The sequence below is a fragment of the Centruroides sculpturatus genome, unplaced genomic scaffold (genome assembly GCF_000671375.1).
Source record: "Centruroides sculpturatus isolate CEXI.00-Female unplaced genomic scaffold, Cexi_2.0 scaffold171, whole genome shotgun sequence".
NCBI classification, from domain to species: domain Eukaryota; kingdom Metazoa; phylum Arthropoda; class Arachnida; order Scorpiones; family Buthidae; genus Centruroides; species Centruroides sculpturatus.
The window spans coordinates 611,154-627,488 of record NW_019384470.1 but is presented as its reverse complement, the minus strand read 5'-3'; the positions used below and the strand labels follow the sequence as shown (position 1 = coordinate 627,488).

General features: G+C 32.4%; 1 protein-coding gene across 4 annotated transcripts in view; it reads right to left on the bottom strand.

Moving 5' to 3' along the window:
- The window catches only part of LOC111621153 (homeobox protein OTX2-A-like), a 37,836-nt gene that overhangs the window by 14,672 nt on the left and 6,829 nt on the right, over window positions 1-16,335 (bottom strand). For 2 of the 4 annotated variants that reach the window (XM_023363216.1, XM_023363215.1), the window contains exon 3: window positions 10,156-10,475. In XM_023363216.1, the coding sequence (XP_023218984.1) occupies window positions 10,156-10,249 (94 nt within the window). In that variant the 5' untranslated portion in view covers window positions 10,250-10,475. The other 2 variants (XM_023363218.1, XM_023363217.1) reach the window with 2 other exon arrangements.

Here is a 16,335-nt window from a genome sequence, read left to right as displayed (position 1 = left end):
AAAAATAAATTATTTATAAGGTTTTCAGTTAAATTTTTAATAAAACGAAAGGAAACAAATCGATATTCCAATGTTAGAAAAAAAAATTGATATCGCTTGTTCGGTTTAGGAAGTAACTTTAAATGACCAAAGGTAAGTGTTCTTTAATCCGACTATATATAGAAATGCTAAAAAAATATTTTAAATAATTTAAATATAGATATATTTTAAGCTCTATTATATGTTTCGTTTAACGTCATATACATATATGACGTTTTTTAAGTACAGACAAACGTACAAACGTTTTATAGGCAATGAATAATTTAAGATCTCATCTAAAATATCGAAAGTATACATTTTACTTTACTTGTATTTTATATCTTATAATTTCTTTTTTAAAAAATAAACTTCAGCGTAACGATTTGCTTCTGTTCAGAATTAGCTAAAATTATTTCCTTCTCACGAGTTAGTTATATCTTTTAATAGTTTTGTTTCGCTTGTTTGTGTGTTATTACAGCTTTAATAAAATGATAAAACTTAAAGATAATCTCTAGAATATAACATAAATCATAATTATAATTTTTTTGAACTGAAAATCTCAAATATATACAATTATATATTTATTTTTCCTAGATTTTAATGAATTTTCCTTATTGATTTACGTACTTACACCAATGGTTTTTTTTACAGAACAATGGAATATTGATGAAAAATCGAAATTTTATCCAAATTATACACAAGATATTTATAATTGTTCATACTTTCACCTTGAAATAAATAAACTTTCCTGTTTAAATAAACTAATGGCATAACATTTACCACAAATACTCTTAATTTTTTTAATTTTAAAATAATATTATAGCAAAAAATATGAATTACTTCTGTTCTTTTACTTCTATGTCCATGATTTCGATTTTATTCTTAACTCAAATGCCTATAATTCTGATAAAGGCTTATAAAATATAGTATATGCATTTTTTCAGAGTCTGTAATTCATAAATTAGTAACTTTATTCGTCGAGAATAAATAAAAATATCATAGTGTTCCCTTAAAGAGCACTTCTATATCATGAAATAATCCTGAATTTAAGCTCCGCAGGTGAAAAGTGTGGTGTTTATATTTAATTGTTGAATTGCAATAATGAAGCACAAACTATAAAAAGTTTATTATTGTACTCATCGGATATACGTAAATATGTCAGCCACATGTTGAAATCGGACCCAGATGTCCGAATGTAGAATGACATTTGACAGCCTCCTGCGATGTGAATAAACAAAAGTGTGTTTTGACTGTGTCAGCTTCTAAAACAATCGTTTAAGCAAGATAACTGGCAAGCAACAGTGGATTAGTGGTTAGAGAAAACTGCAAACTGATCCGTCCAAACCCCGCAACTAATAGGTTTACTCATAGCAATAAACGAGTCTCAAATACGAAGACATCAACAACACTAGGAAAAATGTACTAGTTGTGTATATCTATTCAATATAGTTACACAAAGACTGTTTTCTTCCACAAGCGAATGGGCAAACGGATTCAAATAACTGGCTTAGCATAGATGGTGACAGCTTTAATGCCACAGAAAAGATGTCAGGGACTAAATCCTTCTCTTTTAAAAGTGTGCAGGTGTCTTTTTTTAGGTTTCTCAAGTCCAGTAGTGCTTTCGTGGTGGTCGGGAGCAAAAAAAAAAAAAATTCCATTTTCTGCTCTGTGAATACCGACTTTCTTTTTTATTTCACAAGACTAACGTGGTCTTTAATCTGGCCCCAACTTTTGTTCAACTAGTTAATCCTCTAACTCTCCCTTACAGTGTGGATATGGTGAAATATTTATTAATAATAGAAACGGCGTCAGAGGATTAGTCCCCATACGGGAATCCTGCCATGGCAAAGAACAGAACCTCCTTCGTGGACCTTACCTGGCAGACTGTATTGTCTGCAGGAAGAACAGCCGCCATCTGCAGCCCAACGTAATCCTCCAGCTGCCATGAAAGGCCAAGCAGCAACTGTAATTATAAGTGCTACCGCTTGGGAGGAGCGCACTAACTGCCAGATATGTTGAGTAGCCTACCAACGAGGCGTGGTCCCACCATGCAATTTATTGACCCAATTAGCACTTATTCTTTTCTCTGCACGCCACTGTTATGCAAATGAACATTTTCACGGTTTTCTCTGCAATTCCGAATGCCTTCAAGTATTATAAAATTATTTTTGCTGTTCTACAAGCAGCCTTAAGAGATACGGCTTCCTTTATTTTAGTGGATTTTTATGTTTTCCCTTCGCTTTATATAGGCTATTACTTACTGCAAAATGCGACCACTGTGGAGAAAACATGTCAGTTCTTCCATACTATTATAAATCATAGGAAGGATTTCTATATAGCATGTGACATAAGTAATGTATTCTAATTATTACTTTATAATTTGATAATTATAAATTATTCGAACAGTTGTAATTTTACACTAAATCATTCCACCATGTTTTATATAGGTGTTGCTTGAAGTTCGAAGCGATTGCAATTCAAAGTTTCGATAAACAGAATATAATATTGTTTAATTATTTGTATATTTATCTGCGCTTTAGCCTGCAATTAGTTAATAGCAAATTAATGTAAATATACGTTTAGGATATTAATTTATTTAATATACTTTGCATAAGTTTAAATCGTCGAACCTTTAGTGAATAGGGCCGATTGTATATTGATAGATAAAATAAATATTCCTGAATATTTTGTACATAAAAATCAGTAATCTTACATATACCATGTAAAAGAGAATTCGTTTAATGAAAGCTCATCAAAGATACATTCGGTTTTTCGCTGAACAAAGTTGTAAAAGTATACAATTTCTCAAATACAATCTTAGTTTCGGTAATGTATCTTGGCCTACCCATAAATGTACATCTAAATTGTTTATTTTTCTTCTTATCTTCTTATTTGGTGAGGCCAAAATAAATTTAGATAGGATTTGGAGAGCAAAATACACGGAGTTCTTTTCTCTTATTCTTTTTTGATTGATCGGAAGTCGAGGGAAGATTTTTTCTATTTTTAATTTTCAGTTATAGACGTAGTTTCAAGCTGGTATAAATTTTAAATTCAACAAATCCCTAAAAATTTAAGTATCGTCCATGAAAGCGAGCAGATGCTCAAAACTTGCCTGAAGCGAAGCTGAAGGCAACTTAGGTAAAATAAAACAACCTGTCTTGTTATAAAATACAAACTATTGGGTAAAACATCACGTAAAGTTATGTTTATGTTCTATGTAAACCTGCCTGATAAAGTTTTGTTTCCAATTTAACCTTTACGCCTTGCTATATTTAAACTATTGAAAGTATTCTAGCGATGCCACGAATAAGCACTATTCTTCGGCTCCATCTTTACAAATTGTATAAAAATAGGTCATTTGAAAACATTCATTTTTAAATTATATAATGAAAATATATCTAATTAATTTATATCTTAAAAATATAGCACAGATTTAGAGAATTAATCCTAAATTTCATTCTGAAAGCAGCTAAAGTTTTAGTATTCGCATTAAAAGCTATGCAGTAAGCTATATCTCTAACATTTTCAATTTAAAAAATAAACGTTATAAATTTACTACTGACTTATATTCAAATTAATTCGTGGAAAATGAAAGAATTTATATCGTGTTCTATTTTATACAAAAATTATAACATTTCGAAATGATTGATGAACGTAACTTTAACACTAAATTGTATAAGCCGCGTGTAATTTTAAAGATCGATAATTGTTATTTAATACAGATGAAACATTGAAATCCTTCAAAAAATTTCTTAAGCTATTTTAGAAACTTTTAACAGAATATCATTAGTTACGAATCCGTTCAGTCGGCATTAAAACTTCTAAAATAGCAAATTTGCATTATAACTGCTAATGTAACCATGTTAATAATTATATATATAATAATAATAATTAATATATATACAGTACATATACATATATACATTAATATATATATTCTAGAGTAACATTAAATAACAATATCTTTATAGATATATCATAACTCGATTGTCGATAGTTAAAAATTAAATATAAAAAGAATATGTTAGACTATATTTTAAATTATACACGTATACATATTTTATTGAAGAGGTATAAAATTATGTATTTGGATGCAATCTTTCATTATATATCTATAATGAAAATGATATATCATATATGGAAAATTTATCGTTTAACTACGATAAAAGTGCATTTATGTACAAAAATTAATTAAAGAAAACACTCTAACAATATATTATAAACTAATTAAGTCGTAATCAAAAGTATTTTGCGTTATAATAGTGTTGAAAATTAATTTGTAAATTACGAATTAACCATTTTAATACGTTCTAAGCAAAATTGGAAGCCAATTCTATAGTTAAGGGTTAATCACACACGTTAACATAAGATAGCTCGCATAGAAATAACAAAAAAAAAATTAAACCCGAGTTTTTCTCAGTAACCACTGCCTAATTTAGTGTTTTCAGGAATAGAATATGATTACCGACATCTATTCTTAGTTTAGATATAATAAACGAGATAAACGAGTTCATTGTTGATAGGTGATGACTACGATAATGAACCAAAGGACTATAATTCGAGATAATCGATTAACTCTCGACTAGGGTTATTATACATTTAGTTTAAAACAATAAAACATATTTTATGTATTAATATAAGCGTATATATTTTCTCTCAGCTTTTAAAAATTATTATTGTCGGGTATAAAACTAAAATTAGAAATAGAAAATGAGACATTTCAGCCATACGTTGGTGGTATTCAGAAGATAATGAATTAAGTTGACAAGAAATTTATATCCTTGTCAAAATTTTCTTTTCGAGAATTAAAATTAGAATTAACTCGATTACAATTCTGTATATTAAATGGAAATTTAAAAGTTTAATAAATATCAAACATTATATTGGAGGATTCCATCCGATCAAAAACGTGATAATTAAACTGAAAACCATCCAGATAAATAATTAGATGATTAATAACAGCATATGCCGAAGTGGAGAAGAAATTGTTGATCGTGATATTTTTGCATAACGGCTGTTTTTCATAAACAAACATTTTTATTCTGTTGATTTTTATTCGTTACACCTTAGATATAAAAAAGTTAAGAAATCGTATAAACTATCCAGTCTCTTGAAACTATTTAACAGTTATAATCTCTTATAAGAGGATTATAAATACCAAGCAACAATTAAGATCTTAAAAAAATTCATATTACTAAAAAAGTCAGAATCACAATTCTTGCTAACGTTTTTCTTCCTTCTTATTTCAAAAATAATATTAACGGATCTCTATCAAAAGCAGTGTATTGAATCTATCCTTAAATTCATCTCTCTTTTAAGGTCGTTGGCCTCTAATTCTGTTAATCATAATAAAATACGCATATAAATTTCCTATTCATTCTTCAAGAGAATAGAATACGAGATATTCATTTCAATTCGAAGATTTATAGATTTTTTCTTCTTGGAAACGTTGCCAATTTTTGACCTAAATCTTCGAATAAGCAATGTTCAATTCGGAAATTACATAGAAAAATTTATTAAGTCGAGCATCATTTGCATTAGATTATTTTTTTTTAAAAGTTGCCCCTTAGTTTAAATATATCCATTTTATGAGTCCGGATGCTACTCATTTAGACATAGTTACCTCGAGAGTAGGCCTATTGTCTATCCAACATTTGGATTCAACTTACGAATATGGCAAGAGAAATCGTGTTAAATAAAAGAAAATAATAAAACTTGATATATTCGTAACTTACTAACAATCTAAAATAGATAAACAAACTTAATTTATATAAAATAATCCTATATATTAATTACGTTTTAAGTATATCGTTTACATAGATTAGTACTATATTAATGGTTCAATTATCGAGTTGAGAAAAAGAATATGTTAGTTAAAGTAATATTTATGGAGTGTTTAAAATAAAATTCTTCAAAGAAGCGTGTATCGTAACCGAAATAAAGTTGGTGGCTTTCTTTTGCAAATAAATATGTCGTCGATGTAAATGGTTCGCAATAAAGAAAAAAAGTTGCAACTAGGTTCGTTGGATTGTAGCTAACGTCAGATATAAAAAGTATTGAATAATTTGTATAAATCTAATGATTTTATCAGTTTTGTAAGAGTTGCACGCATACGAACGTGTCATGTAGCTGCAAACAAAATAGGTAAGGAAAAAACGCCTGATCAATAGATATAGGCCTAAGCTAAAGACAGGTTGAAAGTTGCTAGTGAAACATTATTTAACAATGTCAATTGGAAGAAAATCTTGATTAATAAACATTTTTACTAAAGCAGGAATGATAATCATCCGTATAAAGACGAAAATTCATAAGACGTAACAAAAATCATCGTATTTAAACTTTGACAGGCCGCTTAAGATAATTGCTATTGGTTAACCTAGCCCGATCTATCTATTTCGTGCTGAGAAGTGTCGAAACGTTTGATTTCAACACTCCCACCGCAAAATATCATTAATCATTAATCATCATTAGGCTACAAAGGCCTTAGGCTAAGTATAAAGGTAATATGCCTCTGACTGTAATGATGAATCGGATAATTTTTGCCGGGCTATCTTTTGTATTTTTGACATTGATTAATTTGCATCTTAAGATAAAAATCTTCCTAATAGATTAGGTCTATGTCTTTATAGATTTGGAAAGTTGAATAAAGACGGAAGCTTAACTTAGTTTATGCTTATTTGAACTGGCGAGTTTAGATAAACAGATTTTAAAGTGGACGAAACCTTTTATTTTCAGCCATAGACGCATAAAACAATATAATAGGTCTGGCTGCGAGTAGCAGAAATGTTGTGGATAAGCTAGAAAGACTCGATTGCCCGTTTGGGATCGAATTGGTTAGACTAAAAACAAAGAAAAATAGTCGTAAGTTTCAGGCAAAATCGCTGGAGTGTCGCGTCGATAGAAGAGCAAAAACCATAAAGCCGATTTCTATTTATTTTCTAATATAACGATCATTTACGTAATAAAAAAAGTCGGCGAGATTTTAAAGAAAGCGCGAACTTAGCTGAGCCTAGAATTTGCTTTACAACAGTTTAACGTAGGATTTTATTTTCTTAATAAAAGTTCAGGTTCAGTTCCCATGCGAACTAAATATTCCGTCCCCGAACGAACACGCTTTGCCAACTTTCACATTAGGCCAAAAAACAGGAAAGTTACGAAATCCGATTATCTTGCCTTTTCGCTGTATGTATTTGAACTGCGTGTATAGAAAGAAGCGTGTTTTTAAGTTTCAGAAGCAGTTTTTGTCGCTCCACAACGCGAGTTGAAATTTTTCCCTGCTCGTTCGCTCCTAAGAGAATTGACGGCGGTCGTTCGAAATACGCTGATTGGCCATTGTTTTTCTTACGTAGTCAAAACCTAGCCTTTGTTATTGTATTAGATAAATGTTATTAAAAATCTTTAGTTGAAACTAATCGCGAATCTAAACCTGGAAACCGAAACCACCGGACATTCCAAACATCACCATTAAAAATGCCACTTATCTATAGTTGGCGGCAACTAATCCATTTTAATCCCATTAAGCTTCATCGTGCAATGAACAGGATTAAAACATTTACTATTTGAGTAACCTAGTTATTATGAATGAAATTCCAAATTAAAAAACTTAATATGAAATAAAACGACTTTCTTTTTTTATCCTAAGGTAATACAACGAAACAAGCTTAGTTTAAACGATGTCGGAATAACTTTAATGGCTTTTTTAATCTCTGCTCTTTTAGGCCTATTAATTAGGTAACTGTATATAGGCGTTATTATGTTCAAATATAAAAGCCGGACTTGTTTTTTAAGTGTTGAAAACGCAAATATATATGTTAATGCGTGTTTTATCGATGAAGAGTAGAAATAAAAGTTAAACGCGATGTAGATATATTTGCGCTGTGGGCACAATCTCTGTTGATAATAGGCCGCGCGTTTATGCGTGCATCCGTTTTGCATATCCTTAGGCCAATAATGTTTTCATGCGTAGAATTTCAAGCCTTTCTCCAGCTCCAAACTTTCTATCTCTTAACGGCGATTCCGCGAATAAATTTCGAAAATAACTTATCCGGCGTAGGCCCGAGCGTAAAGTGACATCCCAGCACTAAAAATAAAGTCGTTACCATCGAGTAATTAAATTTTAATATGAGAAATGGTGGAACTTAGGTTATATCAATTACAGAGTCGTTTAATCTAGTAAAGATCTTTCAAATCCTTAAACAAACTTATCTGTCTGTGTATCGTCGAGTCTACATCATCCCGACACTGAAGGGCGTTTATCGAATCAGTCGGGTCACCGCTACAAAAGCAAAATCTAATCAAATCACCCACGTGGCCCGGAGTTAAATTAATCATGGCTACTAGGATACCAAAAGAGAGCCTTATTTCCTATAGATCAATGGCGATTTAGCCTAACGATCGCCTATTAAACGTTACCGACAGCGGATACATGTGTTTTGTATACAGTAATTTCCCGCCTAGCAATAGAGGGCCCTCTTGTCTCTCGGTAAACCACATTTGGGTACTCGGTATTGAGAATGGAAGTAGAATACCTTCCTAACACTTATTATATACAAGAAGCCGGTGTAGTATAAAGTAGTGACGACGAAAGGACTGTTCAAATAAGGACCAGCGTTCTCACCTGCCTTTAAAGGCGTTCAAACAAAGTTGTTCTCTTTGGTATATGTAGGCCTGCATCACGCCTTCCACCTTTCCGTCTTTGAAGAAGACAGATTTGATGGTATTGTTCGGCTAAGGAAGTTAGAAGCTTGCCGAAACCTATACAACCGCAACATGAGCCTGATTGTTAAAATATTATTCAATTTGACCATTTCCGCGCTTAAGAGTTGTACTCGACAATACCAAATATATTTTCAATTGTAGCTAGTCTTTAAATCTTACACGTTACTCTTAGGCCGTTGGAAATTTATAACTGAATACAAACAACAAAGGTCTCTTCATCTGCCTACAAACACAACCGGAACTCATGATTTTCGTGTTGAATTTTGGTAAAATATTTCGAAAATTATAGGCCTATATCAATATGATAAAACGAGGATATCTTAAATGAAATATTCTAACAATAAACTAAGGCAGAAGGTAAAATGGTGACTACCGAACGATAGAACGAAAGAAAAATGAAATAAAAACCGGATATTAATAAATTATCCGATTCTTGTTAAGTTAATAAAACGTAATGAAGCGACTTAGGGGTTAAGTAGACTGCTAGTGTCGGTGGAGTGGCTGTAATTATACCACGAGTGGGGAATCGACGGACTCCAAGCGTTAACCGTTGGCGCTAGACATCCAAAATAAACGCAGAACCCGGCAAATTCGGTCGGAAAACACCTTATGGAACATAAGCACTTATAAGAAATATTTAACAGTTACAAGAAGTATGCAGTACATTGTCAGAGAATGACGTCAGTCGAAACCCCCTACGGTCACCCCGATGCCGAATGTACACCGCGGGGGTACTCGTCCCTTAGAACTGCAGGTGTCTAGCCTAGAAAATGTCACAGGTGTTAGACATCTTCCGAGAAATATCAAAACAGAAATAAAAACTCACCACAGAAAGACCGATAGTATCCGAACACAAGTAGCGATGTCTGTTTAAAGTACAGATTCTACCCTTTATATGGGTATCTTGTCCAATAAATAACTGAACAGCATCAAGAGGGATTTACATGTTAGCCAATAAAGCTCAGAGATTCGTGTGATTAGAGTTAAGACACCTTATCGGATATCGTGTGCTTAAGTGGCATTAGCCTTCCAACGCACACTCAAAAGAATGAAGCAAAAGAGGGGGGCAGTAAGAAAAAACAGGACGAATAAACTGGGATTAGGAGCTCAGGTCATTCAATTCAAATAGTGTTTACCCTAATTCCAAACCTTCATTCAATGATGTATTAGATTACTCAGTCAGCCACAATTATTCTTCCCCAATCGTATAACATCCGTCAACCGAAGGGAGTATAGGTAATCGGCTTTATTACTCAGGACACGGACTTCCTATCTCAGGCCTTGTATGCTCAGGAAGAGAAGCTCACGATCTCAAGTAGCCTTTAAGCCGACCGATTCCTTGATAGGTGGGCTTAGTACCAGAGCCAGAGAAAGGAAAAGAAGGGGGAGGTAGAAAAAAAAAGACTGTAAGCAGCTTACCAGGATAGCCCACTGTGGGATGTAGAAGGTCAACGCCCGTGGATCCCAATCCTATGCCGTTCACAGCATATGGTGGTGACTTGAGGTATGCCATTCCTGATGTGCTGGTAGACTGGGCGCCCGGAGTAGTAAATGCTGGACAATTCGGCGAAGTCGGTTGGAAGGCCACCGTGCCCGGATTCTGGTGAAGTTGCTGACCTGGTGCAGAGCGGTAGGATAGAAATCCGGTGAGTGCAGGGCTATAACTGTCCCCAGCGCTCCCACGGCCCTGCACTTCTTCAAAGTTAGGCCACAGTTTTGCGACTTCTCAAGACACAAATCTTAATGAAAGAAATGGTAAAAAAAAATGTTACAAAAAAACTGGGAGCACTGTTTTGTGTGTTTGTGCTATCGTTCTGTGTTTTGGATCGAGCTAGAAAAAATATCACCGCAATTTAATGTGTTTGTTGCGTCCCGTCATCGACACTAACCAAGTCCGCTGCTGATACAAGCAGGGGGTTTATTCCGTTCCGAGTGTAGCCGTTAAGGGTACGACGCACTCTACAGCTCCAACGTCAGCAAACTAGGCCACGCCTCCCCTTCGCGCTCTCGTCCAATCACGTCCGCCTTACTTCAAATTTGTTTAGCCTATAGTAGACGGGCGGTTACTACGTAACTTCCTATTGGATAACGTCCTGGCTAAAGACAAAAGAAGCGTAACATCCAGCAGACTGATAGTAGTATTCAACCATTTGGCCATATTTTTATTTCGTCTTTTAACTCTCCATCGTTCTGGCTTCTTGCGATAAGCTGTATCACTCAATCAATTAATAAAATATTGTAGTTCAGCTACTGGCGTTATCGGTTTGGACCACTAGCAGATCAATAAACGACAAGGATATACAGAAAAGACTCGGTAACAAGCAGTATCTGCCTGGATGATTGTGTCTAAGGTCGGTTTTTCTGGTCAACGCTTGCACTCGGGCAACTCCGATAACCATATTAACAACTGAGACACGTAATCTTTTGTTTCGGACTACCTCGCTCTAATTTATACAATTATTTTCCTCTTTTACGCTTTCTGAACTTAAAAGTTCGAATCGCCTCTACAAATTTCTATATTATTAAATATTTCTACGATAGATAATTCCACATTTTCTAACAATTAAACCTTTCTTATTTTGCGGTTACGTCCTTTCGTATATTCCCTCCTGGTTCTCTTTCATTTACTCAATATCAATTGAATCGCTACTAGAAACGTTCATACTTTAGTTTCGTCATTCAAAACAACGTAACTTCACTCAGTTTAGCTAGCGTTAATCTAATTTTGTTCGGGATTAACTTGCTTTACTAAACAATGTGTTAAAAATGCCGGAATTTAGAATGGAAGTGGTGCTGCAGAATTTAATATGTTTAACATCTTAACTTACTTAACTTTAGAGTGAAACAAATCGTTTAACAACGGATAACCAGTTTTACTCACTTACTTAAAGAAGGATTATCCTATATAATCTTGGTATAAATATCGCTTTGCCCCGAAGCGGGAAAAGCGGTCGTATAGTGAATGAAGCCCTGTTGGGTTTACAGATATTGGAACAAGTTGGATTAAGAGATTTAGACCGTCTTTTAGCGCTAATTTAATGTGTGTAAACTGTTTTGTGGCCAGTCTACAACGGTATAATTTATTTCATTCTTTCTGATAGATCGAATAAGGGCAACATAGATTTTGTCATCTGTAAGAGTTAACGAGTTTAATGCCGTTTTTTAAAATTATGGTCTACGTGAACTCGGTTATCTTAAAAGATCGCCTTGTTTAGGGCAAAATAAGTATGTGGAGTAACCTAACTAACAATCTCTACTGTTCCCGTTTGATCCAGATTAACCTATGAAAGTTAGTCTCAGTATTACTCCAATTATCTCTGCTATTGACTTGACTTCAAATTAGAAACTCGTCGGAATGTCTAATAGACCATCACTAATTAAGAAAGTGATTAGAAGTTCTTTCACGATCCATTACAGAAAAACAAAATAAACTTAGGAGCCTTAAAAATGAAAAATAAGGAAGGCAGAAGGGGGGCAAAGATTATCCTTCAACCAAATTTACCAAATAAAAAAAGTTTATTTATTTAAAGTTAAGATAATTATAAATATTCAAATTCAAAATATATTTTAAAAGGAAGGTCTCGAAACTTTATTAACTCCGAAGGACAAAACTTGGTGGCAAGTCGATAATAACCGAACTTTCAACTAATTTGGTTGCCTGATACCTCGAGGCTAGGAGTGTTAGGAACAAAAGGAAGCACTAACACGTGGCGGCATGATAGACAGTTTTCTGAACGACATTGTTCTCAATAATGTCGCTAAAAGGCATATAATGGTAAGAGCTATCACACCTGGTGATGCACACCTACCGATCAACAAGTAGATAGGGTATTGTCATAGAATCCCCGACCCTTCAGTAATTACACTCTTGACAAATATGTCCCCAAGTGCAACAGTTACAACTTTGACAAACAGGAGGGCTACTTATCACAGGACGGATCTCTGTTAACCTAAGGTGGAACCATCTGCTCCTGTAGTGAGAACGCCTTAGGATTTTTACAACTTCTGTAAACTTGTTCAGTGTTTCGAAAGAGTTGAAAACTGCTGTAAGCCGAAAAGAGACATCAATTGGACACACTCCACTTTCTCCCATAGTAATTAAGAAATATTTACACTAAAAACCCTCCAAAAATAAAGAAAGAATTTTAAAATTTATCATTTCATTAACAACATTTAGTTTCCTTTCCTTTTTGCCCCCACAAAATCTTTATTACCTTGTATATTCAACAATGTAAGCACACTTTGACGTGTGGATTTGAAAAGAGGATTAATATCATATATCCTCCGTACGAATTCTGTATAAATAGATCTGATAATTGTATCAAAACAAACATTATTTAAAATAGCATTTATTAAAATAATATTTCATGTCATTGCTTATCTATCGCATCTCATTATTATAAAGATAAATGTTTCTGATTTAAACTAGGTAATAGGATGCCGTATACTTTTCCACTGACTAACAATATGAAGTATCGTTCGATACACTAATTAAGCACATCCTGTCTGGTTTACCTCGCCTATTTTAAAATAATAAAGCTTGGAACTTCACACCGAGTTCCAAATTTTCGAGTAACAACGTTTCATCGACTCTTCTACCAGGATCAAAAATCTATAGGCCTGATGCCACGTCTTAAAGCCGAGAGTACAGTCTATCAGGTAAGACGGGTGAAGAATATTCTCGATACGAAAATGTAGTCTTTTTTCATAACTTATAAGTTCTACAGGCGTTAGTTTTATTCGTTAAAAGGTAAGCATGCATTTTATAAAATTCGGGATATCGCCGGCATTATATATAAGCCGCTAAAACAAAAAAGAAGAGAAGGAAAAAAAAAAGAAATAAAAATGGAAAAGTGTGTAAATAGAAACACATTCGTCACGTAAAAATCGACGAAATACCAAGTCGACAATTTCTGTAGTATAATATGGAAAAAATCCAGACGTCACTTATAAGCTTAGTAAAGTGGAAAGAAGATTAGGAGACAGAATATGGGCAATGTTTCTTTTCTCTCACACACAAGAGACACCAACACCGAGATTCAAAAGAAGCTTATTTCTTTCTGTCTTAGTGTCGGCATATTTCTTCCTAAGTTGCTACCCATTTGGTACTAATCTTTTCTCTCCGTTTCTGCATCGATGAATCTCCCATCTCAACCTCCTCCTACCTTGTCCTTCATTACGTTTTGATGGTCCTTCAAATGTGCAAATCTCATTAAAAACTAACTCGCATGTAAAGGTACAAATAGTGAAAAAACGTCGATTTGTTAAATGCGCTTCCGTCTGAAGAGAATGACAGACTTAAACAATTCCCGATTTTTACATTATTTTTTTTATTTCTTTTGTATTTTTGAATTCAGAGATAACTTTGGACAATGTACAGTACGTTTGTAGACCTAACCGTAAAGATGAAAAAGTCGGGCTTATTTAAAAATTTACCTTCGATACATTTGCTTCTTGATGAAAGATTTAAAAAAAAAGGAGGAAAAAAAAGAATAATTCTAGATGAACGTGTAGTTTTTTCACCGGTCGATTCAAATGATTATATTTAACTAATTCGAGATTGTTTATATTTATTTTTCTATGTTAATACTGACTTAAGAATCCCTCCGAGATGAGATTGAAAGGTTATTCTTTAAACTTGCATAGACTTATTTGTTCCTTTATTTAAAAAATATGAAAGAAAAACAGCAATCGTCTCATTAATATAATTGACATTTTACTTTTTTTACATTGACAAATATTTAAATTAAAAACTTTTAACAGCTGCACGCAATAGATATTAAAGGAATATTTCCTACCTTCGCTCGAATTGTATAATAAAAATATTACAATAACTAATTTTACGAAGACGATATCATTTTAACAAGTAGATCTGAATTTGAATTTTACTATTATTTGGGAAATTCAACATTATTTAAATCATTTTCTTTCTATATATTTTTTTTATTAGATAGAAGAGATAACCGTTTAACATCATTACTATTTAAAGGATTAGATTTTATATCCAGCAACAAGATTGCAAGATTATATTTTATTCTATTGAAATATTTTCTATATATTGTTATATTTAGGATTACTTAAACGTTACGGAAAAATTTATTATTTAAACGAAGCTAAATGGTATCAAAATAGATAAGTCTTTAAGAATAAAAGTTTACAGATAAGCCAGAAATTTCTTTAGAAGATGTGTAACTTTCTTATTTATTATTTTAATTTTATAATATCGACTGTGTAAAAAATTTATCGATAACTTTTATTAATAAGATATAGAAGATTAATATGAGTTTATTCGATTAAAAATTAATCAAAACGTAGCAATCTGTTTAAAAAAGGAACATGTTCCTATATAGTCTACCAATTTTTAAAGAGAGATTGAGAGAATTCTATCCATTCGAAGACAGCTTTAACTGAATTATTAAGGAAGGAAAATGCAAAACAAAACTTTCTTAATCCCGTATCATAAAAAAAATGTCTGTTCTTAGATTCGGAGCTTTGAAAAATTGAGTGGCGCCTATCGATATACAATATTTAATCGATAAAAAAAAATAAAGTATATAAAATAGCCGACATAAAGAACCTAATTTGTTGAAAAATTAGATAATTATATAGTTTAAGTATAATCATATTAGCGAATAAGTACAGTAAACTATATTCTCCACGCGTACAATGAAATGCTGCTATTTTGTTCGCTTTATTTTCAGCTTGATCAGATTTAAATTGTATGGGAATACTTCTAAGGATTATTGAAACAAGATTAACTGATTTAATTGATTAAATATATGTCACAGTTTTTGGATTTTAAACGTCTTTTCGTCATTAAATATTGATAAAACGTGTAAAAATTTCCTACGGAGTTTGACGTGTTTGAAAACGTTTTAAATAGAAAATAGAAAAATTAGAAGAATAAAATAAGCTTCTCGTCTTTTTACACTGCAGCTTAAAAGACGGTTAAATAAAATATAGCGGTAATATTTTACTTGAGAGAGAAAATTTATCCATGGATTTAGTATTTTCTCTAGGTGAAAAACTTGGTAAAATAATTATTCTACAATAACAAGAAAGTCAGATGCGAGCTATGGGCAGTGCCGTTGACAGACGAGCAATTCTCAGAATCCATTATCTAAATGAGAGCTCTACAAACTCGTTCTTACTTCTCAAGTTCTTTTAATTGCTGTAATTAGCGAATACAATGGAAAGACGGTATTGTATTTAAAATTTGCCATTTTAACTGAAGAATTCCGATTTTAATTAAAACTCAATAACGGTCAGAAAATTAAAAATGAAAATAATAATGCCATTTTAAATATAAACTATATTAGAAAAATCTGTTATAGAAACTTCATTGAAAGTATTTAGGCCGGAGAGAATAACGTGCATTTTATTTATGTAAATTTGAATTAAACGTACAAATTAACGGATAGAAAACGGCAAAAAATTATTACTTTTTAATAAAGATTTCAATTAAAGAATTCAAGTTTTATTTTATTATATTTTATATGTGAATATAGATAATGTTCACCTATACGTTATACTATATTTGCATTTGTAGCAAGTAATAGAACAAGTGATAAATTAAATCATGTTTTTTTATCTTTAATT